We start from the raw sequence: 20919 nt of genomic DNA, 5'->3' as shown, positions 1-20919 counted from the left end.
CGCAAGCCACCCGGAGGCCGGAGATGAACAATGATACCACCACACGTCGTGGCCAGACCAGATCCCGAGCGGCGCACAGGTTGCACCAGCTCCCCTCACACCAGCCACGCTAGATCCGTAGCCATCTCACCACACCCCGCCTCCGTCGGGCCTTGCCCGCCCGGCTCTTGCCGCACCTTGCTGACCGGGCACTACCAAATCCCGAGGTTGCCTCCCCGGCATGCTCTGCATTGACGAGCTCTGCAACACAGGCGTGAAGACCCCCTTCCTTTGGAGATGATGAGGCGAGCCACAACCATTGTAGGCACCGGAGATGGTGTAAACAAGGGGTGTGCGTGGTGGAGGCAGGCTAGCAGCTAGGGTTATCGCCTCCTGGGTTGACATGAGAGGAAAAAAAGAGTCAAAAAATAGTAAATGTGGCTGATAACCCACAAAAATAGAGAATCACAATAGTTTTCGAGTGTATTATTTTACCCAAATTTATTGTTTCGACATAAGAGAGCCAAAAAATATTTATAAGCCTTAGCTATTGAGTTGTCAATTCAACCACACCTAAAAATCACTTCCTTACAGTAATTTATTAGTAGCACAATCTTTTCACTTCTCTTCCTCGGTGGAGTTGTCTTCAATCTGTTTTCATCCCATCATTGCTAATGAAGACAATTTTCAATGCTATCGGGCGGGCCAGCTCGCGAGCTTATGTGCTCGCAGCCGAGTAGCGTATTTTAGGTAAAACGAGAGATAGATAGATAGGGGTTCAATGGTACATGGGGACTTGGGAAAAGCCCATACGGAGAAGCCTTGACCTAGCTAACACGCTTCCTCGCCGTACGCTTGGCTGCTCGCCACCGGCGGAGAAGACGCTGGACACCGCCGTTGCCAGCACGGACGCTCGCACGCTCTGACGGCACGATGCTTCATCACCATGGTCCGCATGGCACCGACTGATGCCACTGAGCTCACTGAGCCTGCCGAGCTGCATTGAGCCGGAGGAAGCTCGGGCCAAGTGTCGTTCTCTTGCTCGCTTGAGCACCCAACTCGGTCCGGCCCGACGAGAGGTGTGCTCGACGAAGGCTCGGCTCGTGTCCGGAGAGGTCCTGGGCTAAGGGACTTTGGTCCTAAAAAATGTATAAAAGTTTTAAGTAGCGCGCTATAGTGTTTAGAAAGGTCCGCCACTAAGAGGCATAGCCCACTATTTATAAATCTGGTTTAGGCTCGACTACGAAACTGATGCATTATTTGCTATATATGCCATGTTTTCAAAGGATCTTCCATGACTGGGGAGATGGGGTGATGTGCTATAGCTTTTCTAAGTGGCCTCGTATTATCGGGGAAATTCTCGATTATCTCGCAAAGACTATTGTCACTATTCTACTTAAAACAAAACACAAATGGATATACCTTTTGCTTGCTGCTGTTGCTTGTTGCTTGTTTTTCCCAATTGGATATTTGTCGTACCTTGTTGTGGGCCTAGTTGCGTGGGTGATCTACAAGTTTGGGGCTGTCATCTGTGCCGGGATCTCCTTGTGGCGCGTAATACAACATGATTATGGCAACATGGATGACGGGGACAACAGCAAAGCAAACCTGATGCCAGCATTGGACTTTTTCTATTCTCTAATTCTCTGCCAAGGTGCACTCTACTTTTTATGGGCCACATCTGACAAGGTGTTCCCAAAGATGTGGGGTGAACCATCAGTTAAACAGTACCTGGTTGACCTCCAGTCAAAATGCTGGCAGGACCCTAAATCCATCAAGGATAGGAGATTGGTCAATTATGCGGTTGATTTGCTGGACTCTGAATCATCACAAGACTACCTCTCTGGAGCAAGGATGCTGGATGTGCTCATCAAGCGTGGAGTGGATGTAAGGCCGCTTATACTCCCCTCCAGCCAAAAGGTTGAGAAGCTGATCGATACACTGAGGAGGAGTAGCAGAGACAGAAAGATTAAGGAGCTCGCCGCCAGGATATTGGCGCATCTTGCCTGTGATAGGGATCTAACCCAGTTCCCTGGGCTAATACCGTGCATATCCTCCCTACTGGGTATCACCACCCAACTGCCATATTTGAACAACCAACAAGGATCCATTAACCAGTCACCACGTCAAACTATATGGGATCAGTTGTGCCCAGAAATTAAAAAAAGTAAATTGGGTCCGCTATTGATAAAAATTATTAAAAAAATAAAATTGAATCAGCAAGGTGCAGGGAACAACCAACATCAGTCACCTCAATGTAGATTGGATCAGCAAGGTGCAGCGGAAAGCGAAGGAGAAGGAGATGGTTGGAATGAGTTGATTCTGCAAGGTCTGACAATTCTGGAGAGGCTGGCGTCTGACCAAGACAACTGCAGGGACATATGCAGCAACCCCGATCTAATCGCCAAGATCATGTCACCTATCTACTCTCACACACTAATCCAAGATATCAACATAATGCCGGCATGGCAAGATGTAGTAAATGGAGCCTTCAGAGTGGTACACCAGCTCATCCGTGCTCCCGAGTGGACTGGTGGACGAAGGCTAGCCCATGAAATCTCCTGTAGCAAGCAGGCTGTGAGCAACCTGGAGATGATTCTTGATCAGGGCAACTCGGCTATCCAACAACAGAAGATGCAAGCTATGAAGATCCTCACTGATTTGGCTTTGGATTCGTCCTCTAACCTCGCGATGGAAACAAAAGAAAATCTGATCAACAAGCAGCTGCAGATCTTCCTTACTGAAGGGACAGAGGAAGACCTTAAGGTTACGGCTGGGAAAACACTGGCATTACTATCCAAGGCAGGAGCTATCTCTGTGTGTACAATGAGTGAATACAATCCCATTGTTGAGCAAGTGACTGAAATCCTTGATGCTAAGAACAAGATCATATACAGAATAATAGCTGCTGAGATCTTGGAGAATTTGTGTACTCTACATATGATGGACAAGAATCATGTGAAGAACACCTTGCTGTCAAAGGTAACATCTGTTTATGTAACTCTAACATTTGAAGCAGCACAATATGTCACTAGCAAGTTAAAAGCATAAGATATTGTGTTCCATTTCTAATGTTTCCTGTTTTTTCTTACATCTGAATCACCTTCTAAGCCTTTGGATAAACATCCAACCATCCTCATCTCACGACAATCCATGCATAACATACAGGAAAAAAACTTGCAGTAACGTTGTTCCAAAATTGTGCACGTCTCCGGTATATATATTTTTGAATTTGTGCATTTTTAAGGCTTCAATTTTAGGCTCACTAATATGCAATTTTAAGTGTCTGGTATATATGAAAGTTTCAAGCACATGAGGATTAGCACGTGTAAGACTAAAATCATATACTGAAACATATTAATCGGATAATTCTAGATTTCAAACCTTTACCTTTATCATGGGTGAAGTGATTTGAAGTTTAATTCACCTTGTTGTTGCAGGTGCTGGCAGAAGTTTTAACCAGTAAAAAGAAGCCACCATCAAAAGCATCGGAAAGGCAGGTATCTCAAACATTAGGAGATATTGTAGAAAATCTACTTCAAGACGACGAAGAAAATCAACGTCTGGAACATAACGGCCAACTCAATCCATCCGAGCAAACTGAGACGCAAACAGCTATGATGGAATTGAAGGAAGCATTGTTATCCCTTACTTCGGTGATATTTGACAGGCTGATAATTAGTGCCGTGGATTTTGATGAGGTGGCTCAAAAGGTTGCCCCAGGAGAAGGTGAATTTGTGGCGAAGCTCAAGACTATAGTAGAAGATAACTGTGAGGCCACGGCTAATAGCCTAAGAGTGGTCAAGCTTTGCGGTATGATTGCTGTTACAATGATGCGGCACAGCCAGTACAACACACACATCAAGGATCAGAAATTCATGGAGACACTGTCGGAGGCTTCGAGAATCATGTGTAACCTTGAAAGCTGCATGCTCTTTGCTGGGACTGATGGTGGTGCCAAGAAGACTGCTAGGCCCCTCCTCTCAGATCTTGTGAAAGAGGCAAACGCGTTAGTTGCTTAAAAATGTAATCGTGATTTCTACCATAGTGATGTCCTATTTCTCCATCTCAAATAATCATGTATCCAGCTCTTGGAATCATGGAATTTGGCTTGTATCATTTATAAAACAAGACTGTGTTGCCAGAATTGTACCTTTTTTTACATAGAGAATTGTATCGATTTTATGGAACATGTAATGCTACCATTTTTCTGTGTGGAACCTTATGACGCTTGTTATACTTGTTTCGTTTCAACTAGTTAATTGGCTGTGTGTTGCAACAGGGAAATAGAGATGGACTTGTTAACATGTTTAACTTTATTTTAACAAGGGAAAAGTATATTTTTCGTCCCTCATCTCTTTCAAAAGTTTACATTTAGTCACTCAACTCCGAAACCAGCAAAGTTTAGTCCCTCAACTCTTCAAACCGGGTAAGTTTAGTCCCTCAACTCTTCAAACCAAGTAAGTTTAGTCCCTCCTCTCAACCAAGCCGGTATTGCTGCTGACTCAGCACGGCTGCACGGGTTTGACAGGTCTTCGCTGACGTGGCACGTCTACGATGGCCACCTGTTGTACTTGTAGACGTTGCGGAGGCGCACAGCTCTCTTGCGTCCTCTACAAATGTCACTGCCGCCAGCCTTCCACACCTCGTCGCATGTAGCGCTCCATCAAGGTAGCCTGCACCGCCTGCTCCTCGTGAGCCTGCACGCCGGCCGTCTCAGTGGACACCACGCATGGTACAAGCTCCAGAAGCACGCGTCCAATGGCTCCTCGACGACGTGGACACCAGGCTGCACCGGTGCTTCGTGCCTCTGCAGTCCGCACGTCGGGTCTCCGCTCCGCGGGTCCGAGGCTTCTCCGCCGAACCGGCTATCCCCACGCGGCACTCGCTGCAGCCGTAGGTGCATCCGCGGTCGCCATTGCCGTGCCGGCGTTGGAACTTGGAAGTCGTCGCTCCGCCACAACTCTCATCTGTTACCACATGCTGGAGCGTCGCCGCTGTCGTTTTCATGTGGTCTTCATCACTGGATGGAGCGCCCAGGAGGTGCAGCCAGCACCCGTGCCAACGCTGCAGGAGAAGTAGAGGGCACGCCTCACCAGTGGCCGGGTCAACGGGTCGTCCCTAGCTGCAGGGTTGGTCGTGGGTGCAGCGCTCCCGCCCGTGCTGACCTGGACTGTCCAGTACCGCTTTGACCCTGCAGCTAAACAGGGTTTGACCGAGGTAAGAACTAAACTAATCCGGTTTTGAGAGTTAAGGGACTAAGCTTTGCTGGTATTGAAGTTGAGGGATCAAAGCTATACTTACGAAAGAGTTGAAGGACGAAAAATATATTTTTCTCTTTTAACAACATAGCTATATCAATTGCTTGTGATAGGAGGTTAAAAAAGAAGGTGGCAGGACAAGTAACGGTTGTCTCATTCCCTATTCCCCGGCTCAAGAAGATAGAATATTTTAATATGTCGAATGGTACCAAGCATGCCCATATGATACCCCCTCTGCTTGAGGTTCTGCGGGTGGAGTGGCCAACAGGCTTTCCCCTTGACCATATGATTAAAATTTCTTTGCAATATAATCTTTAGTGTAAAGGCTAAACTGAACTGGAACCTACAGTCGGTTAGCTGCCTATTGGTGGCCTTCATTTCTCAATGTCTTGGTGACTTTGACATGGAACCGAGCGCTTGCAGATTTATTAAGGACCTTTCTATAATAGATTGTGACTGTCTTTTCTCAACTGACCATCCCAAATACAACGGATTATATGGAATGATGTTGGTTTTGCTGAAAGTATGTGGAGTATGAGCAGCAACAGTATAGTACAATGCTCCCCCAATTTAAGAGGGCTCGCCTCGCCTCGTGTTCCTCTCGCGTTGCCTCCCCCGCGGGCGGCTCGGGAGGGCTCAGCCGCTGCCGCCGCCGCCTAGTAACCCTCCAGCGCCCTTCTCCCCCTTCGCCGCTGCCCATGGTCGGCGCCGGGCAAAGCCCGTGCGTGCGACGGCGGCGGCGGAGGGTCTCTCCTCCCTCTCCCGGATCCGCGGCGGCGCGGGCGTCCTGCTCTGCAGGGTGCGGCCCTCCCGACAATGTGGTGGATACCAGAGGCGGCGGGCTCACGGCGGTGTACGGGCGCCCAGATCCATGGGTGTGGGTTTCCCAGTAACATGCGGGCTCCCGGCGGCAGCGGGACGGTCGATGGCGGGCTTGGGCGATGGCGTCGGCCGCGCGGTGCCGGATCTCATCGCTCATGGCGGATCTCACCACTCCGGCCATCGTGGAGGAATTTGGATCTGGGGCGGCGGCCCCGTCGGGCATGGCGACGGCACCCTCGGCTGGCGACGTTCGTGGGGGGGGGGGTGGATGGACGGCGTCTTGACCGCGTGGGCGGTGAGTTGCCGGTGGATCTCCTCCGCGCTGCAGGTTCTCTCCCGCCGCACTTGGTACCTTACGATCGCGGTTGTCGGCCTCGCTGCGTTCGCGGGGGTTGGTACAGGTGACATCGGTCCGGAGGAAACTCTGGATGACTCGTTCATCCCGACGCGTGGCGACGACCAGGGTCACCGTTCTCCTCCTTGCAGGTGCCGTCGAGGTCCATGCCCTCCACCCCGATCCCATGCCCGGGTGAAAACCCACAATCTCCTTAGATTGGGCGGTGGTGACACTGCGTGTGTCGTACCCTTCTTGGAGGCGTCGCCTGGGGCGTTTGGGTGCTTGGTTAGAGGAACTGCATGCGGAGGGGATGAGGTGGACAGGTGGTGGAGTGGCGTGGTATCTATCGCGTCATCGACGACTGGTCTCGGCGGCGTGGCGCGGCGGGGTCTCGCCAATAGATGCGTGACGATGGACGCGCGCAAGGAGGTGGCGCTGTCTAGCGTCGTGGTGGCGTCGACGGCAGCTAGACCGGGCAAGATAGATGCAGCAGTACAACACTAAGGATGGATTGGTGACAGGTGGCTGCGGAGGCCTCATACCCGACAAGCGTCCTGGTTGAGGAGTGCGCCGGACTGGTGGGTGCCCCATACCCGACAGGCGTCCTGGTTGGGACCTCAGGTCTTAGATGTTAGGTTTGGCTGCGAGGTCTGTTTGGTATAGGCCCAGACTATCAACATCCCTTCATCAACTGGATAGGAGTAGCGACAGATGTTGCCTAGACGGTGGCTTTAGTTTTACTATTGTATGACTTTTTAAGGTCTTGTCTGAATAATTAATAGTGGTTGCATACATCATCCAGATGCAGAGTACAAGCTAAACTATAGAATAATACTTTCTCTGATCCATATTATTTGTCCCAGCTTTAGTTCAATTTAATAGGTTTATTGGTAGTCGCCTCTGTCTATCATCGCTCCTGACAAAACCCAAACCAATGCTCACCTACCTAATCACCAACCTGGTGGGAGATGTATGCTACCACCTCGGGCCTTATTTATAAGTCATTTTTGTATTTTGTTTCAAAGTTTAACTATAGATTTAACTAACAGAATGTTTATGCACGTCACAAAAAATTATATCGTTGGATTCGTATTATACTTGAATATAATAAGAATCCAACGATATAATTTTTTGTGACATGCATGAACATTTTGTTAGTTTAATATAACGTTAAAATTTGACATAGAATACAGAGGAGACTACTAAACCAGGACGGAGGTAGTAATGTTTAGAGGTTGATTTTGAAACTAGGATGTTAAAAAAACATAATTTAAAAAAAATCCAAAGAGACATCCATATTGGTGTGTGGATTTCAAAATCAAATTTAAGGGAGGAAACTGCAATCCATTTAACAGTAGATGCCATGAAATGAAACATGTGAAATCTCTACAATTCTTCTCTATTTTCACCCCCACTATTATGCACCCCTTCTTGTTTTACGTTTAATTAACAAGTACACTAGTTTAACATTACACTATTTGCTATTTAACTATCGCAGCACTTGGGACTGGAACGATGGGACTAGAGAATTAAATATAGAGAGTGCTCGTTCCCTGGCTAGTGATAAGTGGAACCTTGACCATGTGAGTACGTTGTTAGAATTAATGGGCTAGGCCCATAGCAATTTCTGAAATCTCAAATAGTGGCCCATGTGCAAATGGTGGCCCATGTGTAAAATAGCAAGTGGTGGTGCTAAAGTTTAGTCCCACCATGGAAGTTGAAGAAGAGTTGGACCTCTTTATATAGTGGGTTCTCTCCACCACTCTAAGTGGTGTGTTGAGAAGAGAAAGGAAAGACCACACGCGCGCGCTCGCTCGCCTGGCCTGCAGGGGCACAACTTCCTTTTGCCATTTTATTTTTTATGCCTTGGTAGACAAGTTAATGATTTCTTGTCCGGTAAGTATACGAGCTAGAGTGCTACGCCTGTGGGAAGCCCGGACACTTTTCCAAGGAATGCCTTGAACGTGCAGACCGCAGAGGGAAAACGAGCTCCAAGACTGTCAACATGGTGACCGCTAGCAATACTGATGGGTATGGTAATTTACCTATTGTGCTTTCAGTATTTCAATCATCTTCGTGGTGGATTGATTCGGGTGCTAACGTTCATGTGTGTGCTGACGTCTCCCTATTTACTTCTTATCAGGTCGCAAGGGATTCTTCCGTCCTAATGGGGAATGGGTCACATGCTTATGTTCGTGGCATTGGCACGGTGGATCTGAAGTTTACTTCGGGAAAGATCGTGCAACGAAGGAACGTGCAGCATGTCCCTACTATGAACAAGAATCTAGTTAGCAGCTCCCTTCTATGTCGAGATGGGTTTAAGGTAGTTTTAGAGTCGAATAAAGTAATCGTGTCAAGGTTTGGACAATTTATAGGCAAAGGCTACGAGTGCGGAGGCTTGTTCCGCTTTTCCCTTTCAGATTTTTGCAATAAGTCAGTAAACCAAATTTGTGCTAGTGTTAATGATGATGCAAGTATTTGGCACTCTCGTTTAAGTCATATTAATTTTGATTTAATGTCTCGGCTATCCAGTATGAGTTTAATTCCGAATTTCACCGTTGTCAAAGGTTCTAAGTGCCATAGTTGTGTGCAATCAAAGCAACCTCGAAAGCCTCATAAGGCTGCCGAGGAGAGAAACTTGGCACCTCTTGAACTCATACATTCTGATTTTTGTGAGATGAATGGTGTGTTGACAAAAGGTGGAAAGAGATATTTCATGACTTTGATTGATGATGCGACTAGATTTTGCCATGTTTATCTATTGCAAACTAAAGATGAAGCATTGGACTACTTTAAAATCTATAAAGATGAAGTTAAAAATCAACTAGAGAGAAAGATCAAGCGTCTTAGGTCCGATCGTGGTGGAGAGTATTTTCCCAAAGTATTTGATGAATTTTGTGAGGAACATGGTATTATTCATGAGAGGACACCTCCCTATTCACCCCAATCAAATGGAGTTGCCGAGAGGAAAAACCGCACGACTGACTTGGTGAATGCCATGTTAGACACTGCTAGTTTATCTAAGGCATGGTGGCGGGAGGCTTTATTGACTTCATGGCATGTCCTGAATAGAGTTCCTAACAATAATAAGGAGAAAACCCCTTATGAGGAGTGGGTTGGGAGAAAACCATCCTTTCTTATTTGCGCACTTGGGGATGTCTGGCAAAGGTCAATATTCCTATTCCTAAGAAACGCAAACTTGGACCAAAGACAGTGGATTGTGTCTTTCTAGGGTATGCTCAACGGAGCATTGCTTATAGATTTTTAGTGGTAAAATCTGAAGTACCTGATATGCATGTTGATACTATAATGGAATCTCGTGATGCAACATTTTTTGAGAACATATTTCCTATGAAAGATATGCATAGCATTGCTAGATTTTCTTCTGAGATAATTCTTGAATCTAGTACAACTGATGAATATTTTGAACAATCACATGAGGAAGTCATTGAGAAGGATAACAATGAAGTTCCTATAAGGAACAAGAGACAAAGGATTGCAAAATCCTTTGGTGGTGATTTCATTGTATACCTTGTGGACGACACACCCAAGTCTATTGCAGAGGCATATGCATCTCTGGATGTAGATGATTGGAAAGAAGCTGTTTATAATGAGATGGACTCAATTCTTTCTAATGGAACTTGGGAACTAACTGATAGACCATATGGTTGTAAACCTGTGGGCTGTAAGTGGGTGTTCAAAAACAAGCTAAAGCCTGATGGTACTATTGATAAGTACAAGGCGCGGCTAGTGGCCAAGGGCTACACTCAGAAAGAAGGCGAAGATTACTTTGACACATGTTCACCCGTTGCTAGAATGACCACCATTCGAGTGTTACTTTCCTTGGCTGCCTCTTATGGTCTTATCATTCATCAAATGGATGTAAAGACAACTTTCCTCAATGGAGAGTTGGAAGAGGAAATCTATATGGATCAGCCTGATGGGTTTGTGGTAAAGGGTGAAGAGAGAAAGGTGTGCATATTGTTAAAATCTTTGTATGGCCTGAAACAGGCACCTAAGCAATGGCATGAGAAGTTTGAAAGAACTCTGACTTCTGCAGGATTTGTCATTAATGAGGCTGATAGGTGTGTTTACTATCGCCATGATGGGGGCAATAGTGTCATATTATGTTTGTATGTGGATAACATACTGATCTTTGGTACAAACATTAATGCGATCAATGAGGTCAAGTCTTTTCTATCAAAAAGTTTTGACATGAAAGATCTGGGAGAAGCCAATGTAGTTCTGAACATCAAACTTGTTAAGGATGAGAGTGGGATTACTTTAACGTAATCTCACTATGTTGAGAAGGTCTTGAGCCGGTTCGGCTTTATGGATAGCAAGCCTTCTCCAACACCTTATGATCCTAGTGTGACACTCAGAAAGAACAAGAAAGAAATGAGAGATCAATTAAGATACTCTCAAATTATCGGTTCACTCATGTACTTAGCTAGCGCTACAAGGCCATATATCTCTTTTGCTGTGAGCAAACTAAGTAGGTTCATGTCCAACCCGGGTGATGATCATTGGCATGCACTAGAAAGGGTCTTGCGCTATCTGAGAGGTACTATGAGTTACAGAATTACTTATTCAGGGCATCCTGCTGTGCTAGAAGGATATAGTGATTCAAATTGGATCTCCGATGTTGATGTACTATACGCAACAAGTGGGTATGTATTTACTCATGGAGGTGGCGCAGTGCCATGGAAGGTCTTGCAAGCAAACCATATTGACGAGGTCAACTATGGAAGCAGAATTAACTGCTTTAGAGACAGCTATTGTTGAGGCAGAATGGATGCGTGAGCTCTTGATGGACTTGCCTGTGGTTGAAAAAGCTGTACCGGCTATTCTTATGAATTGTGACAACCAAACGGCTATCGCTAAAGTGAACAATTCTAAATATAATGCGAAGTCATCAAGACACGTTAAGAGACATTTGAAGTTTGTCAGGAAGTTGAGAAACTCCGGAGTAATAACTGTTACGTATATTCAAACAGACAAAAACCTGGCAGATCCCTTTACAAAGGGACTATCACAAAATGTGATAGATATTGCATCGAGGGAGATGGGTATGAGACTCATAGATGTTACACCATAGTAGTAAACCCAACCTTTGTGATCGGAGATCCCGTGAATTAGGATCTGGGAAGAACAAGTTATTGGTTAACTGAGGAGAGTAATAACTAATGACCGTCTCTAAGTGAAGATGCAAAACTCTCAGAGCTGTAAGGCTCAGAGCTGTAAGGCAGGTTGGCAACATGTCTTAATGTGGTTCTATTGGCTATAATTAGCAAAGATGCTGTCCTACATAGCAGTCTTGAAAAAACACACCTATATGAGTTCCGACTGTAAATGTCGTAGTCTATGAGATTTGGGTGATCTCTAGTAAGCTCACGAAGAGACCAAGGAGTACGACGTATAAGATCCAAACCGCGGGGTAGCCTACTGGCAGCCAGGTACTGGTTAAGACTTTGAGTGAAACCTGTTCACACAAAACTAGCAATTCAAGGTATAGTCCATTGTCAAGTTGTGAATGGATGTAGCTTAAAGTTCTAGGCAGAAGTTCAACTTAACAGTCTCTGCTGAAACACTGGTATATTAAACAAGTGATGAGACAAGGCAAATCTCTAAATGAGTATTTGAGATCTGGTGGGGGATTGTTAGAATTAATGGGCTAGGCCCATAGCAATTTCTGAAATCTCTAATAGTGGCCCATGTGCAAATAGTGGCCCATGTGTAAAATAGCAAGTGGTGGTGCTAAAGTTTAGTCCCACCATGGAAGTTCAAGAAGAGTTGGACCTCTTTATATAGTGGGTTCTCTCCACCACTCTAAGTGATGTGTTGAGAAGAGAAAGGAAAGACCACACGCGCGCGCTTGCTCGCCTGGCCTGCAGGGGCACAACTTCCTTTTGCCATTTTATTTTTTATGTCTTGGTAGACAAGTTAATAATTTCTTGTCCGGTAAGTATACGAATTAGAAACCAAGTCGGTTTGGGATTGTGATCGCGACACAATACCGCCTCTGGTCCTAATATATATACAGCTACCGATTGCAGCCAAAGACATACCGAAAACTTCTAGGGTTTTGCCTCATCTCGCAACTTGCGCTGCCGTCGTAGTCTACTCCATCCCAAACGCCGACGTGCATCGGCGTGTGGCAGAGCAGGTCTCCGGAACCGTTCGTCCTTGTGATCCTGCACCGGGAGAGGACGAATTAGGTTTTTGGGAAGCGCTCTGCGCGACTGCTCAAATTCGTCATCACGGGTCGTCTTTCGTCCAAGTTGGGCGGTGCTACTCAACGTCGTCTCCATCGCCGTCAGCAGCAGATTGTCGCCAACATTGTCATGAACACCGTCGCACCCACAATAGTTAACGAACAGTACATCCAACATCATCTGGTAATGTCTGTCTCTACAGCTGTTGTTTCGTGTGCGCTGCTGTTCTGCATGTTTTGTTGTTCTTCTAGTTTGCGAGATTGTTGCATGCTAGTATCTTTTTTGGTCATGAATTATTTACTGGAATTAATCATGAACTTGTCTAATTTTCCAACATACGAAAGACTGCTTAACCCTTGTACATTCTATTTCCATCTTTTTATTGAGTTCAGTATATGCTGATCATGGTTTGGTATTGTCTAGTAGGGATTTTTGTTTCAGTATTACATTACAATCAATCTTGATATCTCTGTGGGTTTGGTTTGCTCGTAGTCTTTTCTTTATCGTCAAAAGGAGTACTTGCAAGTACCATTTTGCCTCTACATCGTGATGAGTTGCCTTTTGGACTCTTTTTCCATGTGTGCATTGTTGTTGAAATGAGATTATAAAAAGTGAAGATCATTCCCCCTCTCAAATTCTTACGTTTACTCTATTGACAGTTGGACTACTTTGTCGACTGCCACTACTCTCTGCCTGATGACCGGTTATGGGCGATCGGTGGCACCAACGAGGGGACACTAGGCTACTTCCCTGTAAAAAACAATCCTGCGGGAGCGATCGATTGGGCGGAGGCTGTCCTGGAAGCAGTCTTGAGAGCCTCGGCAAAAACAAGGGCATCTTTGGGTGGACAGGAGGTGAAGATGGCCGTCTATGTTGCTGGCGCTCCGACGACGTCGTACAAACAAAGAAGTCCTGGATCTCCAGTACGCTCGTGTCACGCGTCGACAAGAAAACAAAAATCCGACATCAGCCCTACTGACCTTCCAATATTGATGTCTGGTCTCTCGGTTAACGCATCCATATGAGATTTGGTTTTTGTTTGTATTGAGGCGATAACGGCGGGTCCCTGATTTTCTTGCCAATTAACCATACGATCCTGTTATTGCTGTTTCCTGGTTGTACTAATTTTTGCTGTTGGTAAATGAAGCAAGGAGTGCGTTGGTCATGATTCCTCCTCCCTACAATTTTCTCCTTTATATTTTGGTCTTAACTTTTTATGTTTTTATATTTCTCTCTTATGAATCGGATATCATTCCTTTTTTTATTAATCTTCCACTTGTATAGTTGCATTATAACTGAACCTTATCACATGCCTAGATTATTTTGTTATTTTCAGATTTTTTGAGATATCTGACATTATAACTTGCAAACATATACTAAAACTGTGTCTTTATGACGAACGAATACTTTTTAGGCCAAAGGCATAGGTATGCAATTATTCCCCTTATCATGATATTTATAGCTGTATAAAAGAAAATATGCCAATGGTACGCAATTATTCAGCTTACCAGTTATGTCTTCATGTCTAATATTATGCTTTCATATAAAAACTACTACTACCTGCCAAGATCAATGTGCGGTCTCTAGGTTTACAATTGTTATGAGATTATTTTTTCTTGTATCGAGAAATTAACTCAAAACGATGTGGCTCACTGTTTTTTTATAATAAGTTAATTGCTGAGAAATGAGAATTAAGAATTTAAAACCTAAGACTCGTAGGGCCGTAGATTGAGACCACCTTTTCATAAACTACCCTTATATTTTTTTGACATAAAAAGGAGTGAGTACAAGCTAAAATATAAAATAATACTTTCTGCGATCCATATTACTTGTCGCAGCTTTAGTTCAGTTTAATAGGTTGTAATTTTATTTGGTCAGTTTATTGGTACTCGCGTCCTCTATCAATCATCGCTCCCGAGAAAACCCAAACCCAATGCTCACCTACCTGGTGAGAGATGTATGCTACTACCTCCGTCCTGATTTTGTAAGTCATTTTTGTATTTTGTGTCAAAGTTTGAGTATAGATTTAACTAACAAAATGTTAATGCATGCCACAAAAAATTATATCATTGGATTCGTATTTGAACATAATACGAATCCAACAATATAATTTTTGGTGACATGCATGAATATATGTTAGTTAAATTTAAGGTCAAAATTTGGCATAGAATACAAAGGAGACTACTAAACTAGGACGGATGTAGTAATGTTCAGAGGTTGATTTTGAAATTATGATGTAAAAAATACATAATTTTGAAAAAAAGAGATCCAAATACACATCCATATTGGTGTGTGGATTTCAAAATCAGATTTAAGGGAGGAAAGTGCAATCCATTTAATACTAGATGCCGTGAAATGAAACACGTGAAATCTCTAAAATTCTTGTTGAATCTCTTAAAATCTGTGGGAAGCCATAAAAAAAATGATCTTCAAAAATCACAATGGTGCAAAATCTCTAAACAAGATAATGCATTTTTGAAAGAGAGTGGCCTTTTAGAACCCGGGTGCCTAGGCACCCGCTTATCAGTCCGTTCATCTAGAATCTGGCGCATTGAGATCTGTACCATGTACTATAGCACGCATTTGATTAGCATATCAATAGGTTCGACAGATTTCAACCTGGACCCATCCTAGCACTGTTTGGTATGACTGATTCCACCTATAGCAAGAAAAGAAAGGAAGATGTGGGATTTGATACTCACCGACGAGACGAGACGAAACGAGTTGTGCCCTCGACAGACCTGGTCGCACTATTCCTGTGGCAGGAATCTTTCTACCGGAGCTAGCAGGCTGGTGGCATGCAACTGTATACATGCATTGGCCGCACAATATTTTAGGACTCCTTGACCGCGCGTTTGAACTGCAAAGAAAATAATCTCGCAAACCACGTACGATACAGTATCTAATATTGGTTCTGTGATTGAACGAGAGACACCCGTGCATGGCTGCATGTTCACGTGAATATATACTAGGTACCCATGCTTAATATTTTTATCGCATACCCAAAAAGTTGACCAACAGCCTAGCCCTGTCCCTGTCCGGCTGTCCCTATTCATGTCTGCAAATTGCCTGCTTAATTACCTATTCATGTCATCCGCCGCTGGATGACGGACCTCAAGACCGCCGCCTATCATGCCGACGACGTTCTCGACGACTTCCGCTACGAGGCGTTGCGACTCCGTGCTGCACAGATGCGCCCCTACTCCACGGCACGCAAGGTTTGTCCTCGCCCGCTCCTTCTTTTCCCACACTTCCTCAAACTAGACGAACTGAAACAAAGTTTGAATGAAAATCACAAAAAATGATGCAACATATCAGCATTCGCTCGACAAATTCATCCAATTATTATTCAATCTTTTTTTTGTTTGTGGGTGAATTATTTATTCAATCATCTGATTGCTATTCCACATGACTAGCAACTGTGCATTCTCCGCCTCTCACTTATTTGTGGTACCCTCAAGCTTGAAGCTCTGTCAATGGCGAGAGGTGGAAGGAGACAACAGCGACGATGATTTTTGTGCAGCGCACTGAACTGCTGCGTTTTCTGTTTGCTTTATTCACGGATGAACTGAAAAAACGGATCGAGGACGACCCCCTCTACTGGATCGTGCCATCCCACGATCAGGGGCGTGCGCTTGCCGCGAGCTACGGCCTCGGGATCGCACATGCCGCGTCCTCAGGCTTGACTGAAACAACTGAAGAAAAAACTACAGACTGTCGAAACTGAAACCTGACACTAAGCCTAACCTGAACCTGAAACTTGTCACGCTAGTTTATTTGCTAACAATTTGTTTAAGGTTTTATTTTGGAAAATGGCGGGCTTTTAATTTTGATATAATTGTTTTTCATTGCAGATGCTGAGCTACTTCACCACCAGCAGCCCGATTGTTTTTCGTCTCTCCATGAGCAGGAAGATGAAAGATGCCCTTGAAATGATAGACGAACTGGTTGTGGAGATGAATAACTTTCACTTCCTACAACATGCCGGGGCACCAACCATTGTTCAGCCGCAAACACACTCACATGTCAATGAATTACAAATCGTCGGCAGACAAGATGAAAAGGAACAAGTGGTGAAGATATTGCTCAACCAGTCTGATAATAGCAACATTGGTAATAGTGGCATCATGGTGCTCCCCATAGTTGGCATGGGGGGAATTGGCAAAACTACCCTTGCCCAACTTGTTCACAATGATCAAAGGGTGAAGGACCATTTTGAGTTGGTCTTGTGGGTATGTGTCTCTGACAAGTTCATTATTGAAGAAATCATCCGGTCCATAATAGAAGTGGCCACCATGAAGAAGTGTGGTTTGACTCAGATGGAGGCACTGCAGAAGGAACTCAGTAAAGTTTTGGCCAAGAAAAGGTACCTCCTAGTATTGGATGATGTTTGGAATGAAGATCGACGGAAGTGGGATGACATGAGATCATTGTTGTGCGCACATTCTAGATCGGGTAGTGCTGTAATTGTGACAAGCCGCAATGATCAAGTTGCTTCTATGATGGGCACACTTCCACCACATCAGATGTCACTTCTAAATGAAGATCAATCATGGGAGCTTTTTCACAAAAATGCATTTGGTAGAGAAGTGGAAAAACCAGAGGAATTCAACTCAATAGCTAAGAGTATTTTACACAAGTGTAAGGGGTTGCCTCTTGCTATCAACACAGTGGCAACTTTACTTCATTCAAAGCATCACAGTCAGTGGGTTTCTATTTTGAACAGTGATGTTTGGAAGAATGACGTCCTGGCAACTGGGATTGTACCTGCTCTACAGCTGAGCTATGATCACTTGTCATCAGAAGCAAAATTATGTTTTTCATTCTGTGCTATTTTCCCCAAGGATAGCCCGATGGATACAAACATGTTAATCCAGCTTTGGATGGCAAATGACTTTACTGCATCAGAAACAATAGGCCAACAAATTTTCAATATGCTAGTCCAAAGATGTTTCCTCCAAGATGTGGAGATTCAAAAGAATCGTCTCTCTCAGTTTCGACATGGGTTCATCCACCGACCAACTACTTGCAAGATGCATGATCTCATGCATGATCTTGCTGACTCTGTAAGCGGAAATGGTTGCTTCCACTTGCAATCATTTTCATCACGTCGACGAATTTTGGAAGGATCCATAGACGCTGGTTCATTACAGCATCAGGTTCGACATTTGTCACTTGATTATGACTATTTTAATGTTAAAGTCATGATGAAAATTCTAGCTCCCGGAGCCCGCACGATATTAAGCCAACGCCAATTGGGCTATCAACGTCCACTAAGAAAGTCCAAGTCAGAATTAATGTCCTTACGAGCAGTGAAGACGTTCCCAAGCATAACACAAATGACAAATTTGAAGCATCTTCGCTATTTAGACTGTTCTTATTCTGATATATCTGCATTGCCTGAAGCCACCACCATGTTGTATTGCTTGCAAACATTGAAGCTCATTGGTTGTAGAGAACTCAAGAAATTACCAGAAGGGATGAGATATATGAGCAGTCTTCGACACATCTTCCTTGTTGGGTGTCATAGTTTGGAGCAGATGCCGCAAGGTATTAGTCAGTTGAATTCCCGACAAACGTTGACGAGTTATGTCATTGATAGTGATACAGGTCGTGGAATTGATCAACTGAAAGATTTAAATCTATGTGGTGCTCTTTCTTTGACTGAGCTGAGAAAAGTGCATGGTGCAGAAAATGCTAAACAAGGCAATATGTCTGACAAGCATAATTTGAAGCGATTATCACTCGATTGGACAAATGGACATTATGGCTCATATTTTGGATATGGAGTCGATAATATTGCAGAAGGGATATTGGAGGCTCTTCGTCCACACAAAAAGCTTGAAGTTTTACTGTTATCTAATTATACTGGTCCCAAATTCTCATCATGGATGCACAACTGTACCCAGTTAGAACATCTTAGTGAACTTTCTCTGACTGGATGTGAGAACTGCAAGTATCTTCCACCATTGTGGCAGCTGCCCTCTCTTGGGTACTTGGCTTTGGATGGTTTGCATAGCGTGACAAGTATATGTATTGTTAATGATGAGATGGACAATGTGGAATCATGTATTTCTCGGCCACCCTTCTTTCCTAAATTGGAAACCATGATAATTTCCGACATGCCTGAGCTAGAGAGATGGCACCAAGAGGTGGCAGGACAAGTGGCAATTGTATCATTGCCGCAGCTCAAGAAGCTAATTATTGATAATTGCCCAATGCTATCAAGCATGCCCAGGACGCTCCCTTTGGTTGAAGATCTACAGGTGGTTAGCGCAAGAGACATTCCCCTTCACCATCTAATGAATCTGTCTATGCAATCTAATCTTGAGTGCAAAGGCTCCATTGTAGTTGAACCTGTTGGTTGTCTATCTATGGACCTTCATTTCTCAAGGCTTGGTGACTCTGATGTGTTAGTGAGACTCACAGTTTTGAGGGAAAATGTAGGGCGCTTTGAAGAGGAGATGAACAGAACACCTTGCAGATTTATTAAGAAGCTGGATATAATAGATTGTGACTGTCTTTTCTCACATGAACTGTCCCAAATACAACGGAATATATGGAACCATTTTGGTTTTGTTGAAAGTATGTGGATTACAGGCATCAATAATATAATACAATGGCCAGCAGTAGAATTCAGAAACCTCAATCATCTTCGACTTCTACACTTGTCTTGTTGTTCCAACTTAACTGGTTCATTCCCATCAACAATATCTGATGACGAAAATGTCCTGCTTCCTCGACTCCAGGTTCTTAAAATTATAGGATGTGAAAATTTGGTGGAAATACCAAGGCTGCCTGCATCTCTTGAAATATTGCACATCAGTTGTTGTCAGAAGCTGGTGTCCATGCCAATAATTCTCGGGAACATAAAAAAGATGAGAGAACTCGAAGTGTATCGGTGCAGTGCACTGGCAACATTTCTAGATGGAATGCATGGAATCACTGCACTCAAGAAGCTGCGAATGGAGTGCTGCCCAACCCTAGAGACACTACCGGAGGGGCTCCTGCAGCAGCTCCCAGCCCTCCAGGAACTATGTATTACAGATTGCCCCAAGTTGGAGGAGGCCTTCTCAGGAGGAGGCACTTACTGGGATTTGGTTGAAGCAAACTTGGAGAGATCCTCCTCAGAAGGAGGCATTTGCTGGAATTTAGTTGGAGAGACGGCCACTGGAGGAAGGCCTATTCACTGCAAAGCACTGAAAAAAATAGCGCGCTATAGCGTCGCTAATAGCACGCTATAGCGTATTGAGAATTGCCTCGCTAAATATATCGGTGTACAATGTCTCGCTAATAGCACGCTATAGCGCGATATAGCACGCTAATAGCATATTTTGAGGTCGGCGCTATTTTGTTGTAGCGCGCTATTTTTTGCATTGCTGCAAAGCCCAGGCGTTTTGCTAAATGCTTGGCTTGCCTTTGATTGGGAGTATGCCTGTTTGTGCTTGATTGAAATGCTTTCCTAGCAGATTATGTTCATAGCTTTATCATTATACAGTGAACTATATATGTCAATGTATGCTACTAAATAACCCTCAAGTAATCACTGTTACTGTATGGAAGATTTCCGTGATGTAGCTCACCAAATAGCTGACAAGTATGTTGGAGTTTCCAGTCAGGTCTGCTGTAGATTACCTTACTTAAGGGACAGTAGTATAAGCAAATCTTGAAGAGAGTACCTAGCTAGCTAGTTCACACCTTGATTCGTCAGTCCTCCAGCTGAGAAATGTGTGGCATGTGTTTTTCAGGCAGAGAGATTATTCAGTCATGCAGATGCTCCTTGTCATTGTTGTCCGTTTTACCTGAGAGTATTGAGATTGAATTTGCTACTGTGTAGCCAGCATTCATCAGTGAGAAAAAAAGGCAGGCATTGGTTACTGGAAACAGAGACAGCTGCATGCTCTGTTTCGTCGACCGGCGTCCGGTCTTCATTCCGCAAAAGGCACACTCCTAGCTTCAAAGAAGAGTAACTCTGGAAGGCATTTATGCATCTCTGCAATATATATTTCGGTAAGCAGCAGATTCAGTCAATGAATATATGTACTTTGAACAAAATCAGAGTCAGTGAATTTATTATATATAGTAACAGAGATTGCTTGAAGATTTATAGTGCGAATCTTCTTTCTCACCTCCGCGTCCTCCTCCTCTCCCTCCCTGGCGGCGGCGGGGGAACCCTAGATCGAGCGCTGCCGCCCCCTCCCACCTTGCTCCCCACCTCGCTGCCACCGAGGAGCGGCCGGCGAAGCCCGCGCCGGCTCCCAGGAGGGTGGCGGCGGGGCGATTCGGCTGGATCCCGCCCCCTCCC

The 20919-nt window shown here is 44.6% G+C and overlaps 1 protein-coding gene and 1 long non-coding RNA gene across 2 annotated transcripts in view; one reads left to right on the top strand and one right to left on the bottom strand.

Annotated features, from left to right (window-relative positions):
- Window positions 1-15718: 15718 nt before the first annotated feature.
- LOC123172907 (putative disease resistance protein RGA3) lies at window positions 15719-19899 on the top strand. The gene is made up of 3 exons (XM_044589795.1): window positions 15719-15832; window positions 16469-16980; window positions 17065-19899. The coding sequence occupies exons 1-3, from the start codon at window positions 15719-15721 to the stop codon at window positions 19856-19858; spliced, it is 3420 nt and encodes a 1139-aa protein (XP_044445730.1). The 3' UTR covers window positions 19859-19899.
- Window positions 19899-20919, bottom strand: part of LOC123172908 (uncharacterized) — a 5303-nt gene continuing 4282 nt past the window's right edge. The window contains exon 3 of the long non-coding RNA XR_006485773.1: window positions 19899-20607. This is a non-coding gene — a long non-coding RNA (uncharacterized lncRNA). The remainder of the gene's footprint in view (window positions 20608-20919) is intronic.

This window comes from Triticum aestivum, unplaced genomic scaffold (genome assembly GCF_018294505.1).
Source record: "Triticum aestivum cultivar Chinese Spring unplaced genomic scaffold, IWGSC CS RefSeq v2.1 scaffold122928, whole genome shotgun sequence".
Taxonomy (NCBI): domain Eukaryota; kingdom Viridiplantae; phylum Streptophyta; class Magnoliopsida; order Poales; family Poaceae; genus Triticum; species Triticum aestivum.
This window is presented reverse-complemented; position numbering and strand designations above follow the sequence as displayed.